General features: G+C 40.6%; 2 protein-coding genes across 2 annotated transcripts; one reads left to right on the top strand and one right to left on the bottom strand.

Annotated features, from left to right (window-relative positions):
• Positions 1 to 1,361: 1,361 nt before the first annotated feature.
• On the bottom strand, positions 1,362 to 16,445 carry LOC109479712 (thyroid adenoma-associated protein homolog; the record flags this gene model as incomplete). The annotated part of the gene is made up of 7 exons (XM_019781703.1): positions 1,362 to 1,970; positions 2,871 to 3,101; positions 5,302 to 5,397; positions 6,608 to 6,715; positions 8,675 to 8,809; positions 10,486 to 15,422; positions 16,370 to 16,445. Coding segments are annotated over 7 exons (6,099 nt in total), but the record flags the coding sequence as incomplete, so codon positions are not given.
• A 46-nt stretch (positions 16,446 to 16,491) lies between these two features.
• On the top strand, positions 16,492 to 18,900 carry LOC109480091 (transmembrane protein 220-like). Its single transcript, XM_019782246.1, has 6 exons — positions 16,492 to 16,690; positions 16,970 to 16,999; positions 17,154 to 17,211; positions 17,822 to 17,945; positions 18,320 to 18,373; positions 18,693 to 18,900. The coding sequence occupies exons 1-6, from the start codon at positions 16,616 to 16,618 to the stop codon at positions 18,823 to 18,825; spliced, it is 474 nt and encodes a 157-aa protein (XP_019637805.1). The 5' UTR covers positions 16,492 to 16,615; the 3' UTR covers positions 18,826 to 18,900.
• Positions 18,901 to 20,615: the final 1,715 nt, after the last annotated feature.

The raw sequence follows: 20,615 nt of genomic DNA, 5'->3' as shown, positions 1-20,615 counted from the left end.
GCACGCAGACACGCCGTAGAACTTTAAGTGCATGTAAAACTTTTTCTACGTGCGGTCTGCGGATTCACCACCCGTACGTGCGAGTATGAGCGACGCGCGTGCCCCGTACGTACCGTACGGAAGAAGCACGTGTGAGTACGGCCTCCTTACGGTAAAGTTGCAATCGCACAAAGATCGTACGGTGTAAGCACGCACAACTCACTTACCACTTGCGCAACGATGCATGCAACCACTCACGGCCAGACGTGGCGTGCAGACCACACTCTTACACCTTGCACAACCGTGTGAGTGACGTGCGTCGACGCCACTCCTTCCCCACGTTTTCGGAAAAACGTACCAGACGTAGCCTCCCAAAAAACGTACGGACAAAAAGCACGTACGGCGGGTTGTGACCGAGGCTTTTGTCCTCTTCCCAATACAATCATACGGGCAAATGACTGTACAGAGACTCATCTAACCATATTTATCGATCTGAACATTGTTATTTTCCGCACAACACAAAACAGTGCGCTATGGGAATGGAGAAAGGTGATACATTCAAAATAAACGACTTCATCGTAAAATAACAACAAGAATTATTGCAGAAAACACAATGGTAAATATTGATAAAATCCTGTATCCGCTCTAATTACTGTATTCAAAGGCTTCACAAAAGAATATATTATATTGAGTAATCTTTTTTATTCATTGGAATTAGGTCACTGATATTATGAAGTTTTACATGCAGCTTAAATGATTTAAAAGAAGGCAGCCCTATCTTACATTGACATTCTTTATGTTCAAGAATAAAAAAAGAATGTCATTTTGTCACATACTATCTAGTAACCATAATTTGTTGTCAATAATTTGTTGTCAAATCCTAAAGCCTGTTTTTATGATGAAGTTTTACATGCAGCTTAAATGATTTAAAAGAAGGCAGCCCTATCTTGCATTAACATTCTTTATGTTCAAGAATAAAAAAAGAATGTCATTTTGTCACATACTATCTAACCATAATTTGTTGTCAATAATTTGTTGTCAAATCCTAAAGACTGTTTGCATTATGACATACTGTCCAAGGTCTTGAATAACAGCGTGAAAAATACCTGGTTGCCCAGTTGCCCCAGGCAACCAAATTTTACTTGGGGTAACCTATTTTCGAACCTAGGTAGCCCAGTGTGCTACTTGAATTTGAAGAATGCCCCCCCCCCCCCCCAATCATGCCCACTTGGCTTGCACCACTGTATCTGGCAGATGCTTTTAAATTTTAGGTATCAATGGCTATTACTAGTATCAGTTAACTAAAGGCTGTTAAAACTATTGTCAAAGGCTTATGTATGTAACATTACTTAGTTTGAGGAAAGTAGTAACTTATAGGTGGGGCAACCTAAAATTCTGATGGGCAACCTAATTTTTGCCGTAGGTTGCCCACTGGGCAACCTGGTTAAAAAAAGTATTTTGTACACTGAATAAGATTACTTAACCAGATATTGCAAATGTACCAAAGCTTCTTTGACAAGTGGGCTTGGTAGAGGTTGTTGGCATACAGTACAACTGTTTACAATCCCTACTACCTTAGCTACAGTGTCAGCGACAAATGTGCTATCCAAATGTGGACACCTCAGAAGAACTGTAACAGCTGTGAGCAGCCTGAAGAGTGTTTCACACACCCTCACATACAGGGAATGGTACACAAAGACTGGGGATTTTTCCAGTGAATTACATCTTTTACACAACTCTTGAAGCAAGGACACATCTTTCTCTATAAGAGCTACAATAAGAGATGCATCTATAGGAAACTCTTTCAAAGATCTTGAAGAGGAGTGTTGGTGTACAATAGCTGTTGAAGTTTTAGGCAGGTAGGGTTGGACATCAGTGCCGACCAATGGGGTGCCTGCTACTGCCTGGGTTAGGCTTTGAGCTGCCAAACCTGCCAACTCCACCCCCTCTTCATAGGTGTTGGTCTCTCCCTTCTCAAAGACCACTTCAGTCTAAGAAAAAAAAAAGATAAATACAACACTTTGAGGATAGATCAGAATCTTTTACTATCTCATTTGAGCATTTGTATTAGCACACTTGCAATGTATGTGGAATCTTAATGATGATCCTCCTTTTAAAGGTTAAATGTCATTCAAATCAAAAAGCACTTTGAACATCTACATGTACAGAAACGCACATGATCAGACAACAAGAGTCTGTTCAAATCTGTTCCTAAGCTAGGAAAATTAATTTTGTGTTCTCTATTACGGTCCTGAAAAAGAGTATGGTTCGTATAACACTAAAATACAGTTACACTGGTATTTGGACTGGAAACATAACTTTGTTTTTCCCTAGGCCTAACATATACTTTGGTTAAGTTCATACATTTACAGCAGAATTGTCAATCCCTTCCAACTTTCAAAAGATATCTAAAAATCGACCTATAGAGACGCCATCTACCACTTCTTGATTTGCTTTAATTTGTTTTCCTTGATTTCTTATGCTACGTTTATTAAATTTTGTGTTAATATTCCTTTCTTATGTTTATCCTTTGCTCTTATGCATAATAAGTTATGATTTGACTAATGGAAATTTTTTTGTTCAATTTGACATGTTTTTGATAGTCTTACTTTATTGTTTAGTCAATTAGATAGTTAGTTCGTCGTGTTAACTCTATATTATTTTGTATCTATTTTGATTTGATTTGTTTCGTTGTCACTTATTTACAATACACGTGTGTAAAAAGAGGTCATAAAAACAATTGGATTTTAGGAGAACCCACTCGATAAACACTTAGGTTTCTTGGGTTCCCCCGCACATTTGGTTGTACATTACATACTGTTTTTATTTTTATGTGCAAACTGAAATAAACAATAAACAATACATTAAAAAAACAGAATTCTAACACCTACTGTAATCTGTCCATCTGGAAATACATCCTGAAGGTCAGGGCTCCCCGTCACAAGGTCATGCAGGAGGAGGATACAGGGGTGCCATGTCTCCTGGTTGGCTGACTGAGGAAGGAGCTCCACGGCTTGTTGGAGGGCCAGGGTTGGCTGGATGCTTACTGATGTTTCCTGTTTCTTGTTGCTTAACAACAGTACAGAACTTGCCGCTGTTTGTCTTGTGACCTCATCTTCGTCCTATATAAAAGTATTTTATAATTTCTAGGTTTTTAAGTTTAAAACAATGAATTAGGCCACACCAATTTAATTTCTTGGTTAATGGATTCACCCGCTTAATTTTTTTCTGATTTGCAAAAAACAAAAAAAAATTCAGAATCAACTGCAAAATGCTCATATTTTGACCTGAACAGTTGAAAACAGTCCTTTTCATCCTAGTTGTTACAGTTATTCCATCTTTCAATGCAATGGTATCATTAAAAGTTCAAAATTCATTGTTTAAATTTTGAACCAGCCTGGTGTGTTGAATTCATGGCTCCTATCGTACCATTTTGGGCCATAATAGGATGCCTAGGCCTGTTTTTATTTTTATTTTTTCCCCCGCCCACTCCATTATTTTTTCTAGAAAAATCTGTTAACCAAGAAATTAAATTGGTGTGGCCTTAGTGAATTATAAAAGTTATTGTACCATCAAATGGCAGTTCTGACTTGGGTGTGACACTTTTCAGAATGAAAGTCTTGTTTGAGATTCGATACTAAGGGAAAATAATATCTATCATTGGAAATTAAAGAACTCGTTAATACAAAAGAAACCATTATTTTCTATTGACTAAATGTACATGTAAGCTAACAATGTTTTGTCTTAGTTAGGATTCCATGATTGGTGTTTATGTATGTATGTGTGAGTGAGTGTGTGTGTGTGCGTGTGTGTGTGTGCATGTGTTTTTTTCTGATATGGATGAATTTTGCTGAATCTCCGATTGCCTTCTTGCATTGACAAAAAAATTGTCATGATTTAGCCTACTGGTACTAGGACATATTTTTACTTAATTGAGGGTAAAATTCTGTTTAGGTTGTGAAAAACAGAATGATTCTTCTAAACAATAAATTATTCTACTACTAAAATCAAAGAACCCACATATTATAGAAGAAGTGGGTAAATTTGTCTTCCATTGCCTAAAAAGAAGAAGTCAAACCCAGTAAAACTAGTACCATGTATGTTGTAGAATATAGTACAATGCTAGACGTAGAAATAGTCTCACATGCCACTGTATTTTCTTTCTTATGTTGTTTGTAACTGCAATTAGCCCTCGGGCAAGCATTTTCAATAAACTTTCAATTATTTTTCTTCTAATGGTTGTACATTTCTCTTTTTGTCAACAGCATCCCCCATGCACACACATGTGATGATGTAATGTTGTTGTACAGACATCTCTTATCTGTTGTTATGAATTGACTCACTCATAATCCTTGAAAAACAGCTTGGGCTATTTGATGGACATCTTTTATCATTGGAAACATCACCTCGAGGCTTAACCCTCCATGAAGACCTAATCACGTTAGAATAGACCAGCACTCATTCTAAACATCTGTCAACCCCAGATAACATCATTGTTTGCCAAATGACCTTTTCAGTGGGTTTGAATAATTGAAGATGTGAGGAACTTGGTGCTTAGGACATCTGGTCTGGATTGTGTAGGCTGGAGTGATTATTTATTTAGGAAGGTGGAGAGGAGGGGAGTTCTTGCTGTAAGTCTCCTGGTGATGTGTGGAAAGCTGATGGATCGTTCCCAAGGGGGTAAAAACAAAAGACTCGACAAAGGACTGTCGTCATCGTATACAGTCCCTGCTCTACTCAAGGGATTAACACAGAAGAGCTTTACAAGTGGGGTCATTGCAGGTAGAGCTGTGTACCTAAACAGATTTTAGGTACAGGTACAAGTACACAGGTTTAGGTACACGGTTTAGGTACCTGTACCTCAACAATTTGGAAAATTAACAAGTTCTGAACTTCTGAAATTAAAACAATTAACATTAATAAACTTGGCAGTTCAGGGTAAGTTTTTGTTGTCAAATACATCAACTTTTCAAACCCCATTCTTAAATCTGACATACTGGTAGTTGATGTGATTATGTTTAAAAGTGCTTAATAATATGTGTTACTTAACTAACAGTTACTGTTGCACTAGTTTGTGATGCATTGTCATGAAAAATACTCTGTCCGTTACTGTTTAAGTAGAAAATTGGCCTTATAATCAGTAGATATCTGTCATACATTGTATTATACAACATAAATAAGTACAAAATTAATTCGTATATATATATGATTTGGCATATTTTAGGTGTGTCATTCACTCATTGTACCATGAAAGTATTATGGAACAAAGCTATATCTTCACCCCACCCCCCACATCCCCCCAAAAACAAGAACAGGACTAACCTGAAGCAAGGTAAGCAGTGCTCTCCACAAGGTGAAACCAAGGTCACCCGGCAAGCAACCTCCATCCTCTAACATACTGGTCACAACAGTAAGCCCCTATAGGAGAACAACATGGTAAAGAAACTCAGTGTCACTAACTAACAAGGTCAGTCTGTAAAATAGTTAGTATGAACAGATTGTACAGAAAGAGAAACAGAGACATATAAACTAAAGAAAGGTTGGTACACTGTACATGTATGTTGACCAGAAAAACATACTGCATACAGGGCTCAGAATACTTTTTTTCTACATACCTGCACCAGTGAATGTAACAGATTTATCTTATTACATTACGTGCACCAGACAAATGCACATTTTACCTGCATCACTCAGACATTGAAAAGTACTTGTGTGGATCATACTTCAAACCTTATTTCAAACATGAAAGGTTTAACAGTGTATTTTTGAGTAAATAGGGCATAATATCTTATGATTTAGTTCATTTCAGTTACATGTACTACAGCAGTAACAAATGGGTTAAAAGTTGACTAAGAGTGCTACATAAAGGTCTTCCCGATGTGCATGGCTTGAGTTAATGTCTGTAATTACAGCAACAATTTGTCACTGTACAGTACAGCATCATGACGCATGGCTGCAGAAACACCCACGTGAAAAACACAGTGCTTCTCACAGTAAAACCTGCAATGATGTATTACACAACATTTCTCTTACACCTGGGGCACAGTGTATGACCTACATAGAGACAGCCATATTCAAGGAACAAAGCTGGATAAGGCCACACCAATTTAATTTCTTGGTTAACGGATTTTTCTAGAAAAATAATGGAGCGGGCGGGCGAAAAAATAAATAAATAAAAACAGGCCTAGGCATCCTATTATGGCCCAAAATGGTACCATAGGTGCCATGAAGTCAACACACTAAGCTGGTTCAAAATTCAAACTATGAATTTTGAACTTTTAATGATACCATTGCATTGAAAGATGGAATTTACTGTAACAACTAGGAAGAAAAGGACTGTTTTCAACTGTTCAGGGCAAAATATGAGCATTTTGCAGTTGATTCTGAGTTTTTATTTTTTTTTTGCAACTCAGAAAAAAATGAAGCGGGCAAATCCGTTAACCAAGAAATTAAATTGGTGTGGCCTAAGGGAAAAAATCACACCATGCCAGCATTATACGACACCCATATATATGGGTGTCGTATATAATTCTATAATCTATTTTGATGTAGGGCACACAGAAATGCAGTTGTTCCAGTGTACATGAAACATGAAGAACAAGAAACATGAATGACAGACAATACTAACCTTTGCAACAGCCAGTCTAACCTCCACATTCTGTCCTGGTTGGGAACATCCCAGCATAAGGTCTGTCCAATCTGCAAGGCACTCTGAGACTAGTGTATCCATCTCAACCTAAAAGATATGAGTCATATACATGTAAAACACAATAGATTTCAAGAGTCTCGATGTTAGAGACAGATTTGAATATATCTTTACATGTAATGGTCCCCACAACGCAAAAATAGGTAGATATGTAAAGGACTGCTTTGTTATTAGAAATAATTCTGAAACTTGTGATTAGCCCGCTCGATTGTAACACTTCATCAAAGACTTGTGCTATCCCTTATTATTTGAATAATTATGATATAGATTTGTTAGGTTTTATTTGACATTAGGCCTTGTTCAACACACTTATTTTAATGTTGTTACTATCTTTATGTAGTTTGCCATACATTGCAATTGTCGTGCAATAAAGTTCTTCCGTATTAAAGTACTGGGAAACTTATTGGCAATCCTTTACTGTAACAAACATGCTCTGATTTTTAAAAAAAAGTACCTAGTACATTTTTAGAGTATGATAAACTTTACAAAATCTTTACAATTATACCACACATGTAGTAACACAATGAAATTGTCCACAGTCATGTATATAGAATGCGTTTACAAGTATAGACCACCACATACAGAAGGCATGTTTTATACATGTTATCAACAAAGTTCTAAGCACAATACATTAAAATTTTACAGTCCCTTTTGTACATCGTTTTTCCCTTTACATGATAAATTTGTGAGCATCTTTGGTACTAAGATTGAGCAGCTTGAAGCATAATTGAGGGCCTGTGATATTGGGACCAGGTGGCTGTGTAGTATTGGTTGTAATGATTATGTAGGCTGATGGTGACTTTACTGGGTTAAAAGCACAATTAGCCTCATATATCACTGTAAACACTTATCTTAACAGGGCATGTTGACTGAGGAGAAGTTATTGTGTTAGGCACCAGGGTGAGGGGGGCACCTTTTGACCTGTAGCACTTTGCTGACTTAATTTTGGGACTTATGTCTAACCACTGACTTCCTCTGGGTGTTCAGTTAAACTAGGCCTGAGACCAATCCTCATATTACTAGTGCTTACACTAGTTAGGCCACAGCATGTAAATTTTATGGATGACATCCTCTGCAGACTCCAAATCTAATGCGAGCGGGTGAAAAAAAAACAAGGCAGGTGGAAAAAAACAAGGTTCCTACATTTTAACATTTTTTACTCAATCATGTACAAATGGTATTTATTCAGTGGGAACATCACATATACACAGCCAGCATGACATATCACTGCATCAAAGTGAGAGACAAAACATTAAATCAGAGCCTTTTCTTCATAGTTATCTGCCATCCACCTTCTGGCATAGCAACAGCTTCTTTGCCCATTTTCGGCATGTTGACCACTGTCAGAAGGTAAGAAAATTTCTTGTTTTTTTTCCAAAATCAGGCGAAAATAATGCGCGCGCTGATGTCATCCATAGAAATTACTTGCTGTGGCCTTATAGAATACATTTTGTATTCTGCATCCTCCAAGGGTGATACTGATTGCACTGTGTTGTATTTTATTTACGTCATACTAACCCCAAAAAAACTTTTGGTTTCTTTAATAAAAAATTTTAAGAACATCAATTCCATCGTCCAAAATCTGGTATCCGAATTTTAAAAAGCAGTACATGCAAAACGACTCCGAATTAGTCTATGGAACTACAATAGTTATCACACAGGCCAGAACACCCATATCAAAATTATTTGTGGCCCAGGTATGACATAAAGAGCATGTCGGCAGAACGTACTGCGCCTGCGCAGAACCCCGTATTTTTGCGTTTTTCGTTGGGTTTTTGGTCAACGTTGCATCAGAATTTTGCCTGTTGCAGAGTATATTCTTTCCGACATAACACTTGGAAACTACTGTCGAAATGCTAACCTTATATTAGCAAATACAACCTTATATGAGACATTCTGCCAAAATGCTATGTAGAATACATTACAGGTTTCGCGCAGGTGCAGTACGTTCTGCCGACGTGCTGACATAAAGAATTTTATACCATCTACCTGTGAATGTAATGATGTGTACAACATGTTAGCAGTGATAGAAGACAGAGAGACTACAGCTGACAGGAGCTCTGGCTTCATGCTGCTTTCCTCACCAAAACAGGCCAGGGTCTGGAGCAGTACTCTACACGTCAACTGAAAACAATAACACTGATTAAAACAGATCCCACTTGAGATATAAAAGTAATTGCATGTGGATGTTTTTTAGCACCAAGGGCAGGGATGGTGTTCAGCACTAAGGACAGACATGTTCACTTGTGTAGATTGTGTTCAGCACCAAGGATAGGTATGTTTTCCTGTGTGTGGATAGTGTTCAGCACCAAGGACAGGCATGTTTGCCTGTGTGTGGATAGTGGTCAGCACCAAGGACAGGCATGTTTGCCTGTGAATGAATGAATGAATGAATGAATGAATGAATGAATGAATGAATGAAACTTTATTTTCGTGTCGTGCGCATACCACGCCCAGCCCGTGTGGGCTTATACGACACCGTTTGAGAATAAATAATACATAAACAACAGAGAAACAGAGGTACAAAATCCAAACAAAATGTGAACATAAATAAAGTTAGGCTATATACAATTAAGCAGAACAGAGTGAACTCATAACAGATCATAAATGCAAATAAACAAATCTGTACATAAACTTGATAAAGAACCAAGATTTCACAGAATAAATACAAGTACATAAGGTAAATCAAATATAAATAAGAGAAAACAAATGTGTAGAAGTAGAAGCCTGTGTGTGGATAGTGTTCACCACCAAGGACAGGCATGTTTGCCTGTGTGTGGATAGTGTTCAGCACCAAGGACAGGCATGTTTACCTGTATGTGTGTTGTGTTCAGCACCAAGGACAGACATGTTTGCCTGTGTGTGGATGGTGTTCAGCACCAAGGACAGGCATGTCCACTTGTGTAGATTGTGTTCAGCACCAAGGACAGGTATGTTTGCCTGTGTGTGGATAGTGTTCAGCACCAAGGACAGGCATGTTTACCTGTATGTGTGTTGTGTTCAGCACCAAGGACAGACATGTTTGCCTGTATGTGGAGTGTTCAGCACCAAGGACAGGCATGTTTACCTGTATGTGTGTTGTGTTCAGCACCAAGGACAGACATGTTTGCCTGTGTGTGGATGGTGTTCAGCACCAAGGACAGGCATGCCCACTTGTGTAGATTGTGTTCAGCACCAAGGACAGGCATGTTTGCCTGTGTGTGGATAGTGTTCAGCACCAAGGACAGGCATGTTTGCCTGTGTGTGGATAGTGGTCAGCACCAAGGACAGGCATGTTTGCCTGTGTGTGGATAGTGGTCAGCACCAAGGACAGGCATGTTTGCCTGTGTGTGGATAGTGGTCAGCACCAAGGACAGGCATGTTTGCTTGTGTAGATTGTGTTCAGCACCAAGGACATGTATGTTTTGCCTGTGTGTGGATAGTGTTCAGCACCAAGGACAGGCATGTTCACTTGTGTAGATTGTGTTCAGCACCAAGGACAGATATGTTTGCATGTGTGTGGATAGTGTTCAGTATCAAGGACAGGCATGTTTGCCTGTGTTCAGCACCAAGGACAGGTATGTTTGCATGTGTGTGGATAGTGTTCAGCACCAAGGACAGGCATGTTTTCCTGTGTTCAGCACCAAGGACAGGCAGGCATGTTTGCCTGTATGTGTTATGTTCATCACCGAGGACAAGCATGTTTGCCTGTATGTATATTGCATTCAGAACCAAGAACAGGCATAAATTACCACATTTTTGTATAAGCAAAAAGTGTAGGTTGACAAATTTGGAAATATAATTTGCAATAGAACACATACCTTGAGTGTACGTTTGAGTGCTGGAGCTGTGATGACCCATGGAAAAGGCTTCAATGGTACCAGACTGCACATCAGCTCTAACAGATGAGGGAGGACCTCCAAGTTCCTTTCTGTCTGGCAGATCATGGCAACAAGCTGCTGAAACACCCCCTCTTCCGTGCACAGTCTCAGCAATGGGTGAAGTCTTTTATCTACTTCTAAGTCCATGCTTTTGGAGCTGCTTTGAGAGCTCTTTACCAATTCATCATGAATATCTTGATTGTTTGTTACACTGGACTGTGTTTCTGTTTCATCCATGTTTGTTCCCTCGGATTTTCCCTTTTCTGTTGGAAGGTTTTGCTGTTCTGCGATGTTCTTGTTGAGGAACTCCAGTGCTCTCTGCCGGACTTCGTAATGTTTGCTAGTGAGCAGCATAAGCAGGAGTCCTGCTGGATTGACAACAGTGTTTGTGACTGCGTCGCCTGATTGTAGTAGCCACTTCAGAACAAACTGGGCAATGGAGACATTCAAGGCAGCAGCACCACACACACCACTACTATCATCCAGAGACTCTATGCAAAGCGACTCTGCTAAAGTTGTACACAGCTCTTGCAACAGTTGAGAGCCTTTTCCTGCGCTGCTGTCAAAAACAAGGAACTCAACGGTCTCAATATACAGTGCCCTTGTGACAGCACAAGGATTCATCTTCGACCCAATCCAAGAAAGACGTTGTAAGGAAGGGTACACCTCTGACTCAAGATCTTCTTGTGTTACGCCGGGAATGTCTTTGCAACAGTAAGTCTTGATCAACCCTTGGGCTTGCAGCAGGATTCCATGGATGGAATTCTGAGAGATTACCGAGGTGTCTTCCATCTGTTTCAGGAGTTTTCCTATGTTGGAGGCAGCCTGTCCAGCTGGGATGAGTGGTAGAAGTGCCTGTGCCGCCATGGCTCTTGTCTTCATGACCGTACTGTGTGCACACTTCTGTACCAGTGGGACGAATGCAGACATGTTTAGCGTTGAAGAGGCTCCGTCCATGGGGGAGGGGTACAACTTTGCCAACAAGATCAACACTGGGTACAGGCTTGGGTGCAGATCTACACTGCTCTCACAGGACTGGATCCTCTCCACTGCCAGCTGCAGTTGATCCAGAAGGAAGGGATGGAGGGAGGGAAACCTGGCGAAGAACTCTCTTCCCGACATACAATTCCTCCTGGCGTGTTCATCCTTCCCTCGCTTTACTCCGAATATCCTGGTCATGAGGATACTGAAGAGAAGCGTGGACGCGTTACGTATGGCCCAGACTTCGGAGCCGAACCCAAGAATGGTCACTCTGACGCCGTCAACGATGTATGGGAAGATGTGCTCGCCGAGTTTGGTGTTCCTAAACAGAGCTTTGAGGATGTTCAGGGCGTGTACAATAGGAACAGTGTGTTTGCTGTCGGTAGGCAGTGGTAAGGAAGAGGTGAGTGAGAGAAGCTGCTCCATTGAGGACTTGAGTTGTGCTTGTTGACGTTCCTCCGGCTCGGTGGTCAACACGCACTCGAAGAACAGCGGCAAACCGGCGCTACGCCTGGTCGCACACAGGCTACTGTCGCTGTAGTCACGGAGGCTTGCCAGGAGCTCGGTCAACCAATCACTAGGAAGCGTTCTCAACTCTGGTTTCTCGGACCGCCACAGCCTGTGGCAAAGTTTTACGAAGCCGTCTTTTCCCTTCTCGAACGCTCCCAAGTGGCGAGCTTCGAGCAGTTGAGTAGTGAAGTAGTCTCCTATCATCAACACCTGGTGGACAGATAACAGACCTTTCCAACGTCTACGATCATCTTGATACAGCGGAGCTTTCTGAGCAAACAGTCCAAACAACAGAGAGATCTCCATCAAGCTTCTCCAACAGCAGATGAGTAAGGCTTGAGACGACACTGAAGATGGTTCCTGAGACGTTGTATTGTCATCTTCTTCCCCGACTGGCTTCAAGGACACCTGTGTTACTGCCTCGTCAGCGAGAGTGGCCCCTTCTGGTACGTACCCCTCCGGCGCAGCTGTCTGTACAATAGGTGATACGATACTGGACACCTCGCAACAGACATCAACTATCTCATCCACAACGTGGTTTCCACATTCGAACTTGGTAACCAATGACGCCATATCTACATCAGCCAATAGAGCCCTGATACAGTGTATCATGCCATATATTGGAGAGTTTGCTGCGACTTCAAGCAGATCTGTTTTGCTGCGTTCCACCAACATTTTCAGTTTCATGACTAGGGATCCTAGCAAAGTGAATGTGTTGCTTACATCATCTTCCAGCTCGAGTATTATATCTGGAATTTCTGAATTCAGTTCCTTTACACGTAGAGCATCCATAGAATGGTGGAGAAGAAGCCTGAAAATGTACGCAGCAGTGACACTGTCGTGAGGGTTCACACTTTTCATCAGTGTGTCACAGATCCTGAACAAACGAGCACAGAGCCGATCATCTTCCTTCAAATGAACAGAAGAATATGTAGTGTTATTAAGGATCAAGGTTAAGAGTTCTAGCCCTGATTGTTTGTTTGGCTCATACGTGTCAGCAAGGCACTCTAGTAGGAGATGGAAATGTTGGGGAGTGAACATGTCAGACAAAGGGAACACCTCCGCAATACTCTCAGATGAAGTGTGGTACAGAAGATTTTGCAACATGATTGAAAGAAGACTCAGGCATGTTGCTTTTCTAGCAAAGGACGCCCCCACACCGATACCCTGAAACAGCATTTCAAAGACTTTGTCAAGAAACTCTTTGTACTGTTTTAGCTGGTTTGAAGCCTGAGATGTTTCTGACTGTGACGTTTCATCGGCTGACTTCTTTGCTTGCTGTCGTAGGCTGCGCTGTGCAGCAAAGCTGCTGTCTCTCACACAGATGAACAGCTTCTTTAGGGAAGAGCAGGTTTGCTGTCTGAAGGATGGTGATTGGCTGTTCAAGTTGTACTTCAGGAAATGCAGGACCAATGAGAGGCGGTGTCCTGGGATTGGATCAGTCTGCTTGTGAGATTCACACAGTAATGAGAGAGAGCTGAGTCTGACCTGGTCCTTGCTGTGCGTCAATGCTTTCTTCAGCATCATCTCAGTAACACTTGAGGGACTTTGTAGGCTCTTCATTCTAAGACTGTGGGCAGTTTTGAGACAAGCAACGAGTCCACAAAGCTTGGCATCACTTGTCTTTAGTAAACTCCCTCCATCAGTTGTCAGCCTACCAATGATGAAGTCCATACTTTCAGGCGAGGTCTTTAGAAGGCTGGAAAGGCAGTCGCTGATGGTTTGCCTGTTCACCGATGTACTTGTGTTACACAGAAGATCCAATACCGGACCTATCCATGCCTCTTGCCAGGCAGAAATGCCGTCAACGTGGGACTGACTTGTGAGTTCATCCTTGTGAGACTTTGACAGCTTACCGTGCAGTTCTTTGGCATGTACCGATGCCGTCACGGCTTCAGAACTCATTAGTACAAGTAGTCGAGTCACAATCTGAGGACAGAGATGGAGGATCTTCTGCGCTCCTATCTCTTCTGTTAGGCAACACAGGGCTACGTATTTTCCACGTTTGTGCCAGTCCTCACTGAGAACCTTCTTAGTAAGGTCCAACAAATCAGAATCATCTCCCACAGGACTGTCAGAAACCTTTACATGACACTTCAGTATGTTTCTGAAGATTTCTCGGCACTGATGTCGAACACCATCCAATGGGTGATCCCAATGCTGCCAAACATAGCCTAGCACTTGCTGCATTGGAGGAGAGGGTAGTGTCAGCTGTTTATGTGTGTTTCCTTCCATTGGACTTTTAGCAAGTTCCAGAGCCTTAGCTGACCAAACTGTAAGGGCATAAGAGCCATGCAGAACTGAAGTAGAATCCGACAGTTTGTTGCATAGTCTGAGAATGTCTGGGAGGATTACGTCAAACAGCAAACATCTCGTTTCAAGTGTCATGGATAGCATCTCTGGACTAAGCTTAGCCAAGATACCTTTACAAAGACAGAGATGTGAAAAACTTGGAAGACTGTCGTCACCACAACTTTGTAGGAATGTTTTGAGAGGTTTTAGCTTGGCATCATTTACAAACTCACTGGAATGGTTTGGATATAGAAGGACAAAGATTGCCTTGACTGTTGCTTCATTATCATTTAGCAATAGAGTTCTGATTGTAGCTGGTAAGGCAATGCCAGCTGAGCTGTGACAAGCCTGCAGTACCCAGTCAAACTGCAAGATGGCATGCAGTATACATGCTATGTCAGCCAGTAGGGAGCTCTCATGACTATCATGGTCTGTAGTAATCAGAGCCAAGATGTCGGCTTGACATTTCTGTAGCAGGGCTGTCAGTAGCTTTAGGACTGTGGTGCAATCCTGCATTGCCTGAGAAGACTTTGCTGTTTCTGCATCTTTAGCATCCACCAACAAGACTTCAAGACTCTTCTTAACAAAGTTTAGAACAGATGGCAGATTCTTTGCAACAACCGCTGCACCCAATGAGAAGTTTTCTAGCAATAGACCCAAAATATTTATACTGTATCTCAACCTTACAGATGGAACTACCAATAACCCATTGATCTTAACAGAGAGCTTCTCAACTGCCTGTGTTTTTAACTCAGTTGGTAAACCTTGTAACGTACTGACTAGAGTGCCGCGAAGGGAAGAGTGTACGGTACACTGTAGGTACATACTGACAAGGACATCTACACAGACAAGTGCCTGGGACTGTAGTGTAGCATCAGACGCTGCTTCCCTCAATTTTGCTCCCACAGCGAGAGTTTTCAGCATGATGGCTTGCTGTGGTGAGTTGTTGTTCTGAAGACATTGTAGGAGAAGTCTTGCGGGGCCTGGCACATCATTGAAAGCCTCTAACTTGTCCCTGAGTTGTTGTAGATATATAAGTGTTGGGTCCTCCATGTTGGTTACAAGCTGACTGCTTGGAATCTTCAATGCAGGAGCTGTGGTAGGAAACAGTATGATGTAAGATTACTAGTACTTTTGTTATGTTTACCGAAGGAAAACATATTGTTCTTACTCAATTTCTTCTTCTGTTCCAAACACTAACCTCTGACCTGAGCTGGCCAATGACCTGATTTGTTGACGTCTGTCACCATGGTAACTGGTGTTGGGTTTCATCATGTTGCAAGTTTATAGTAAGAGAAATTTAGGCTCCTGTCTGACCATATATATGAATGTATTTGAGTAAGAATTAACATAGTAGACCACATGTGAAGGTAAACATTATGCATTTTGCTTTGCAAATGTTACCTTTCTAGTTCTATAATCAATATTTTAAGGTCCATTTATGGATAATTCTTTTGCAGTACAGTGTAGTGAAGTTAAAGACTACTATAGTGGCATAAGATTTGATATCTGTAAAACTTGATTGCACATAATATTGTACATATTTCTTATCAATCCATCTATTGATCTATGTATGATATACGATACGGCAGTCCGTTGCGGGGCATCTCTAGCTTTCAGTGTTAATATTATGTCCATACAGACTATATAATAACTTAGTACGGGGCCTTTGGGCTAAAATAATAAGACTGTTAGCTATGTATGTTAGAGAAGGCTCTCACCTCGGTATATATAAACAGTCGCCACCGCACTGCATAACATAGCGTCCCTTCTTAGGTTCTAGTAGCTACTTTTCTGCCATTTTATCTGGTCTACAACCTCGGTAGCCTTCAGTCAAATATTCTGACCCCACCCCACCAGTCCAAATGTTACCGAAAACTTTGGACAAATCTTGCAATTAAGTTGTGCCCCCCCTACCCAACTTTTTGAATAGCCTTACGCCTGGCTCGAATACAATATAATAATCTATATTTCCAGCAGTTTAATGATTTCCTAAGCTGACCATTATATTCAAGTCTACATTGAGCTTAGAAAAACTTACAGTACTTCTTCTGAAAGGTTTTAACCAAACGCTGAAACCATGCCGCGTCAATTTTCACCTGGGCGCCGCCATCTTGTCGCTACGCATAGTGGGAGATGTCAAAGGTCAGCGGTTAACAAACTGCGCAGAAGAAAAGAAACAGGAAACCAGGAAGAAACTTAGAAAGTGGTGTACAGAAAAGTTTTGGACCAAAACTTCAGGATTTCACGGTTTTGAGAACAGTTTAGTGTGACTTTGAGAGCTAAAATGGTTCAGCAGACACTGTGGCGTGCAGCTAACTTGGTATTTGCCGCTTTCTTTGGATTGGCAACCTATGTCCAGGTAACTTTTATAGTCTGACAAAAAGTTCAACTTTTTCGTCAGACTATTTGTGCCCGAAACTTACCTTCAGTGACATAATTTGGTCCAGAACCAGGGAATAGGGTTTTTACTCCAGTTTGACTTTACAAATTAGTCATGGATATCGCTGGAAAGTGTAAAATGACCTGACTTAAATCTGAGGTTGATCTTTTGTTGCTTGCTTAATTAATGTTAACGTTAGTACTATAGTAGATATTAACAATATCTTAAACAAAGTCAATTTCCAAACTGTCTTTGCAGAAGAACGACCCAGATCCAGAGCTCTGGATGGTAAGATGTTTGTTATTTTCTGTAATTTACCAAGTAAAATTCCTATAAAACTAAATATCAGCTAATTAAATGATATGTAAGTTTTCTATTTTGTGTTTTGAACTAGTTATGACTATTCTTTTTTTCATGATACAGTATGACTGTTGTCCCTCAGGTTGCCTATGGAGTCCCTACAGTGGTATGTCTGACAACAGCCATGTCAGAAAACTCGGGTAAGATTGAGCTGCAGTACCATAACAAGCTGCTAGAGAGCTAGAATCTAATTTTTTCAAGGTCTCATCAAGACTACCCATGCCACCAGCCAAGTTTCATGACAATCCATCCATAAACTCTTGGAGTACATACTAGAGTACACAAGTGCTGCTGACGGAAGAAATCCTAACTTGTGTTCCACGATCCCATACCTTCGCCAAATGATGTTACCTTGGGCCATGACAAATGTTGACGACTCGCATTAATTATGCAAATTAAGCATTCATTTGCATAAACACTACCTGCTAATGTTCTTCTTCTTCACAATTACACATGCCACACGTTTGAATAATCATATCATGGAAGGTAGCAGATTTATAGCATTTCCTCATTAATTATGCTAATTAGCTGCTGATTTGCATAACTATCATTTTATTGTACGTACAACAGAAGTTAAACAACGACTTCAACATGGAAAGCTACTGTAAATAACAGAAGTGACTATAGTAAATGCATTTAGAACAATGTCATCAGTGAAAAGAGGAGAATTTTTGTACAAGAAAGCTTCAGATCCTTAATTTGAATGGCATGAATACCCTTCATGTATCTGAAATTGTTGCTCATTCCTAGAGAAAAGACCTGTGCAGGCGCTGGCAGGTGCCCACCTGTTGGCCTGTGTAGCTGCAGCCGGAAAACTGGTGTCTGACATGACATCCCTGCAGCTGGCACACTTGTTAGACAGTGAAGAGGGCAGGTAAGCATTGGGCAGGGAAAGATTGCCTTTGTCTTCATTACTGCATTGTATATTTATCAAGTTTTACCACATGTACTGATGTAGTACTGCTTTTGTATCTGAGTACTCGAGTGTATACCTTGTACCTTGTACCTTGGTCCCTTAACCCAGGTCAGGGTCGTGGGGGCACTGCATGGTGGAGTGTCTGACCATCTGCCGCCATCCCTCTCGGCTGTGAGCTAGGGTTAGGGTTTCCGAAGGGTTTTTTCCTGTCCATTCTTGGATGTTGTCGGGTGTATGCACAGGCATACTCGAGTGTATGCCTGTGTGTAAGTAGCCCAATAGGGCATGGATGTAGAATAAAGGCTTAATCTATTTAATTATTCCTTCTACAGAGAGCTTGGAGGTCTACTGCTTGTGATAGCTTGGCTGCTTATCACAACCCAGAAGTAAGTATGGTGGGATCACTTAGTTTTCATTTTTGTTGTTACTTTGTTCTTGATGTTGTTGATTAAAGTTTTACATACTGGATATTGGCATTTTCTTTTACACAGCCAGTAATGTCTCTTACCTTGCGTACATTTCGATATCTATTATTGGTTATGTACTATTATTGGTAATCTACTATTGGTAATGAAGACTATAAACAGTGCCCTACTGTAGTAAATGGTACAAATATCTTTTATTTTGGTAGGGCTACCCTGTTTCGTACATAATTATTTTTTTAAAATTTCACTGGGATTTTAATATGTATTTTGGTTTTTAAAGGCCTACCACTGGAGTCTGGAGCCCGTGGCTGGCAGTGGTGGTGTCGGTGGTACCAGTGGTACTGTGGGGGTACTACCACTTCTACTCCGGCCTGGTACCACTGCAGCCGGAACACTGCCAGGGTGCCATATAAGGACATTACACCACTGACAGTCCTAACAGTAATGGTACAACAGGGGTGCCAGAGTATTCAGTGCAATTTTACGGAATACAGTGCAATTTTACTAGTATACAGTGCAATTTTACGGAATACAGTGCAATTTTACGGAATACAGTGCAATTTTACTAATGACGTTGAATCATGGACTTGGACCTGGCTTTCCCTGCTTTTTCATTTTTAAGATGGCGGACGTCGCTGACTCACATATTTCTGTCTTTTCTGAGCAAATTCGAAATGATCCCTGTGTAGTAACATGCCCTGTGTGTAGTATGTAGTGATTTGACTAAAGGTCTATCTACGAGAAAGGTCCAAATTCACTCGAAAAGCACGGAAAGATGTGAGTACGCTCCGTCAGCGGCGTCCCTGGAAAGCTAATGACGTCATAACAACGTCATTAGTAAAATTGCACTGTATTCCGTAAAATTGCACTGTGTACTAATACGATTGCACTGTATTCCGTAAAATTGCACTGTATACTAATACGATTGCACTGTATTCCGTAAAATTGCACTGTATACTAGTAAACTTGTAATGTATTCCGTAAAATTGCACTGTATACTCTGGCACCCCTGTACATGCTGATATCCAAGCAGATACTCAGATGGTTCACATGCTGCCTTGCTTTCCTGATGCATAATCATGATTCTGAACATTTGCAGACACTCCTAAAAATGAGACACAATTAACAATCAATCATTGCCTTATTGAATGTTGCTTGGTATGTAAGCGCCATATTAATGCCACAGCAATTCTTTACAATTTAGACCTGGGAAAGCAATAGGCTATAAGGTGTAGCTAATATATATGGTCCATGTATATCAGTGATCATGGTTCCAGACCTTGGACTGCTTCTCCATGCAAGTGCAATATTTTCCTGCAGTCATTTAACCCAGAAAATGCTTACGTAAACTTAAAAGTTAAAAACATCAACAAATTGTTATGTATGTGTGGTATAATACAACAAGAAAAAGTTCCCAGATGTGTATTTTTGATGAAGAAAAAAACATTCCAACATAACTAGCTTACTAGAAGATGTGCTGTAATTTTTCTCTGTATAATCCATATCCTTATCATCATGTTATCTTGCTTAGGAGTTTTGTTCCTACTTTGAGGAAAGACACCACAAGTATAATCCAGTATAATACATATGACAGGAGAAAGAAATCTGTCATGACTTGCACAACCTATGATAAAGGAAGTGAATGCCTACTGACTCTGATTTTGTTTGTTAAAAACTTTTTGACTTGTTTCTTTGTTTTAGTATTACAATTTATGTCTAGTCTGGTTAAGTTAAACAGGGTTTGCAGCTGAACAAAAATGGTGAATGCCATCGGTGAAAATTTAAAATCCTCCTATATACAATTAACTTGCTGAACGAGAAAGACCTCTACATTACTAGGCCACAGCAAGTAATTTTTATGGAAGACATCAGCGCACGCATTAATTCTCACCTGATTTTGGAAAAAAAAATTTTGTTGCCTTCTGACTCAACATGCCGAAAATGGGCAAAGATGTCTGTTGCCATGCCAGAAGGTGGATGACAGATAACTATGAAGAGAGGAGACAAGAAAAGGCTCTGATTTAATGTTTTGTTTCTTACTTTGATGCAGTGATATGTGATGCTGGCTGTGTATATGTGATGTTCCTACTGAAATAATACCATTTGTACACTGATTGAGTCAAAATTCTAAAACGTAAGAACCTTGTTTTTTTCGGCCCGCCTTGTTTTTTTTTCGCCCGCTCGCATTAGATTTGGAGTCTGC

The sequence above is a fragment of the Branchiostoma belcheri genome, unplaced genomic scaffold (genome assembly GCF_001625305.1).
Source record: "Branchiostoma belcheri isolate BF01 breed outbred unplaced genomic scaffold, Haploidv18h27 scaffold5, whole genome shotgun sequence".
NCBI classification, from domain to species: domain Eukaryota; kingdom Metazoa; phylum Chordata; class Leptocardii; order Amphioxiformes; family Branchiostomatidae; genus Branchiostoma; species Branchiostoma belcheri.
This window is presented reverse-complemented; position numbering and strand designations above follow the sequence as displayed.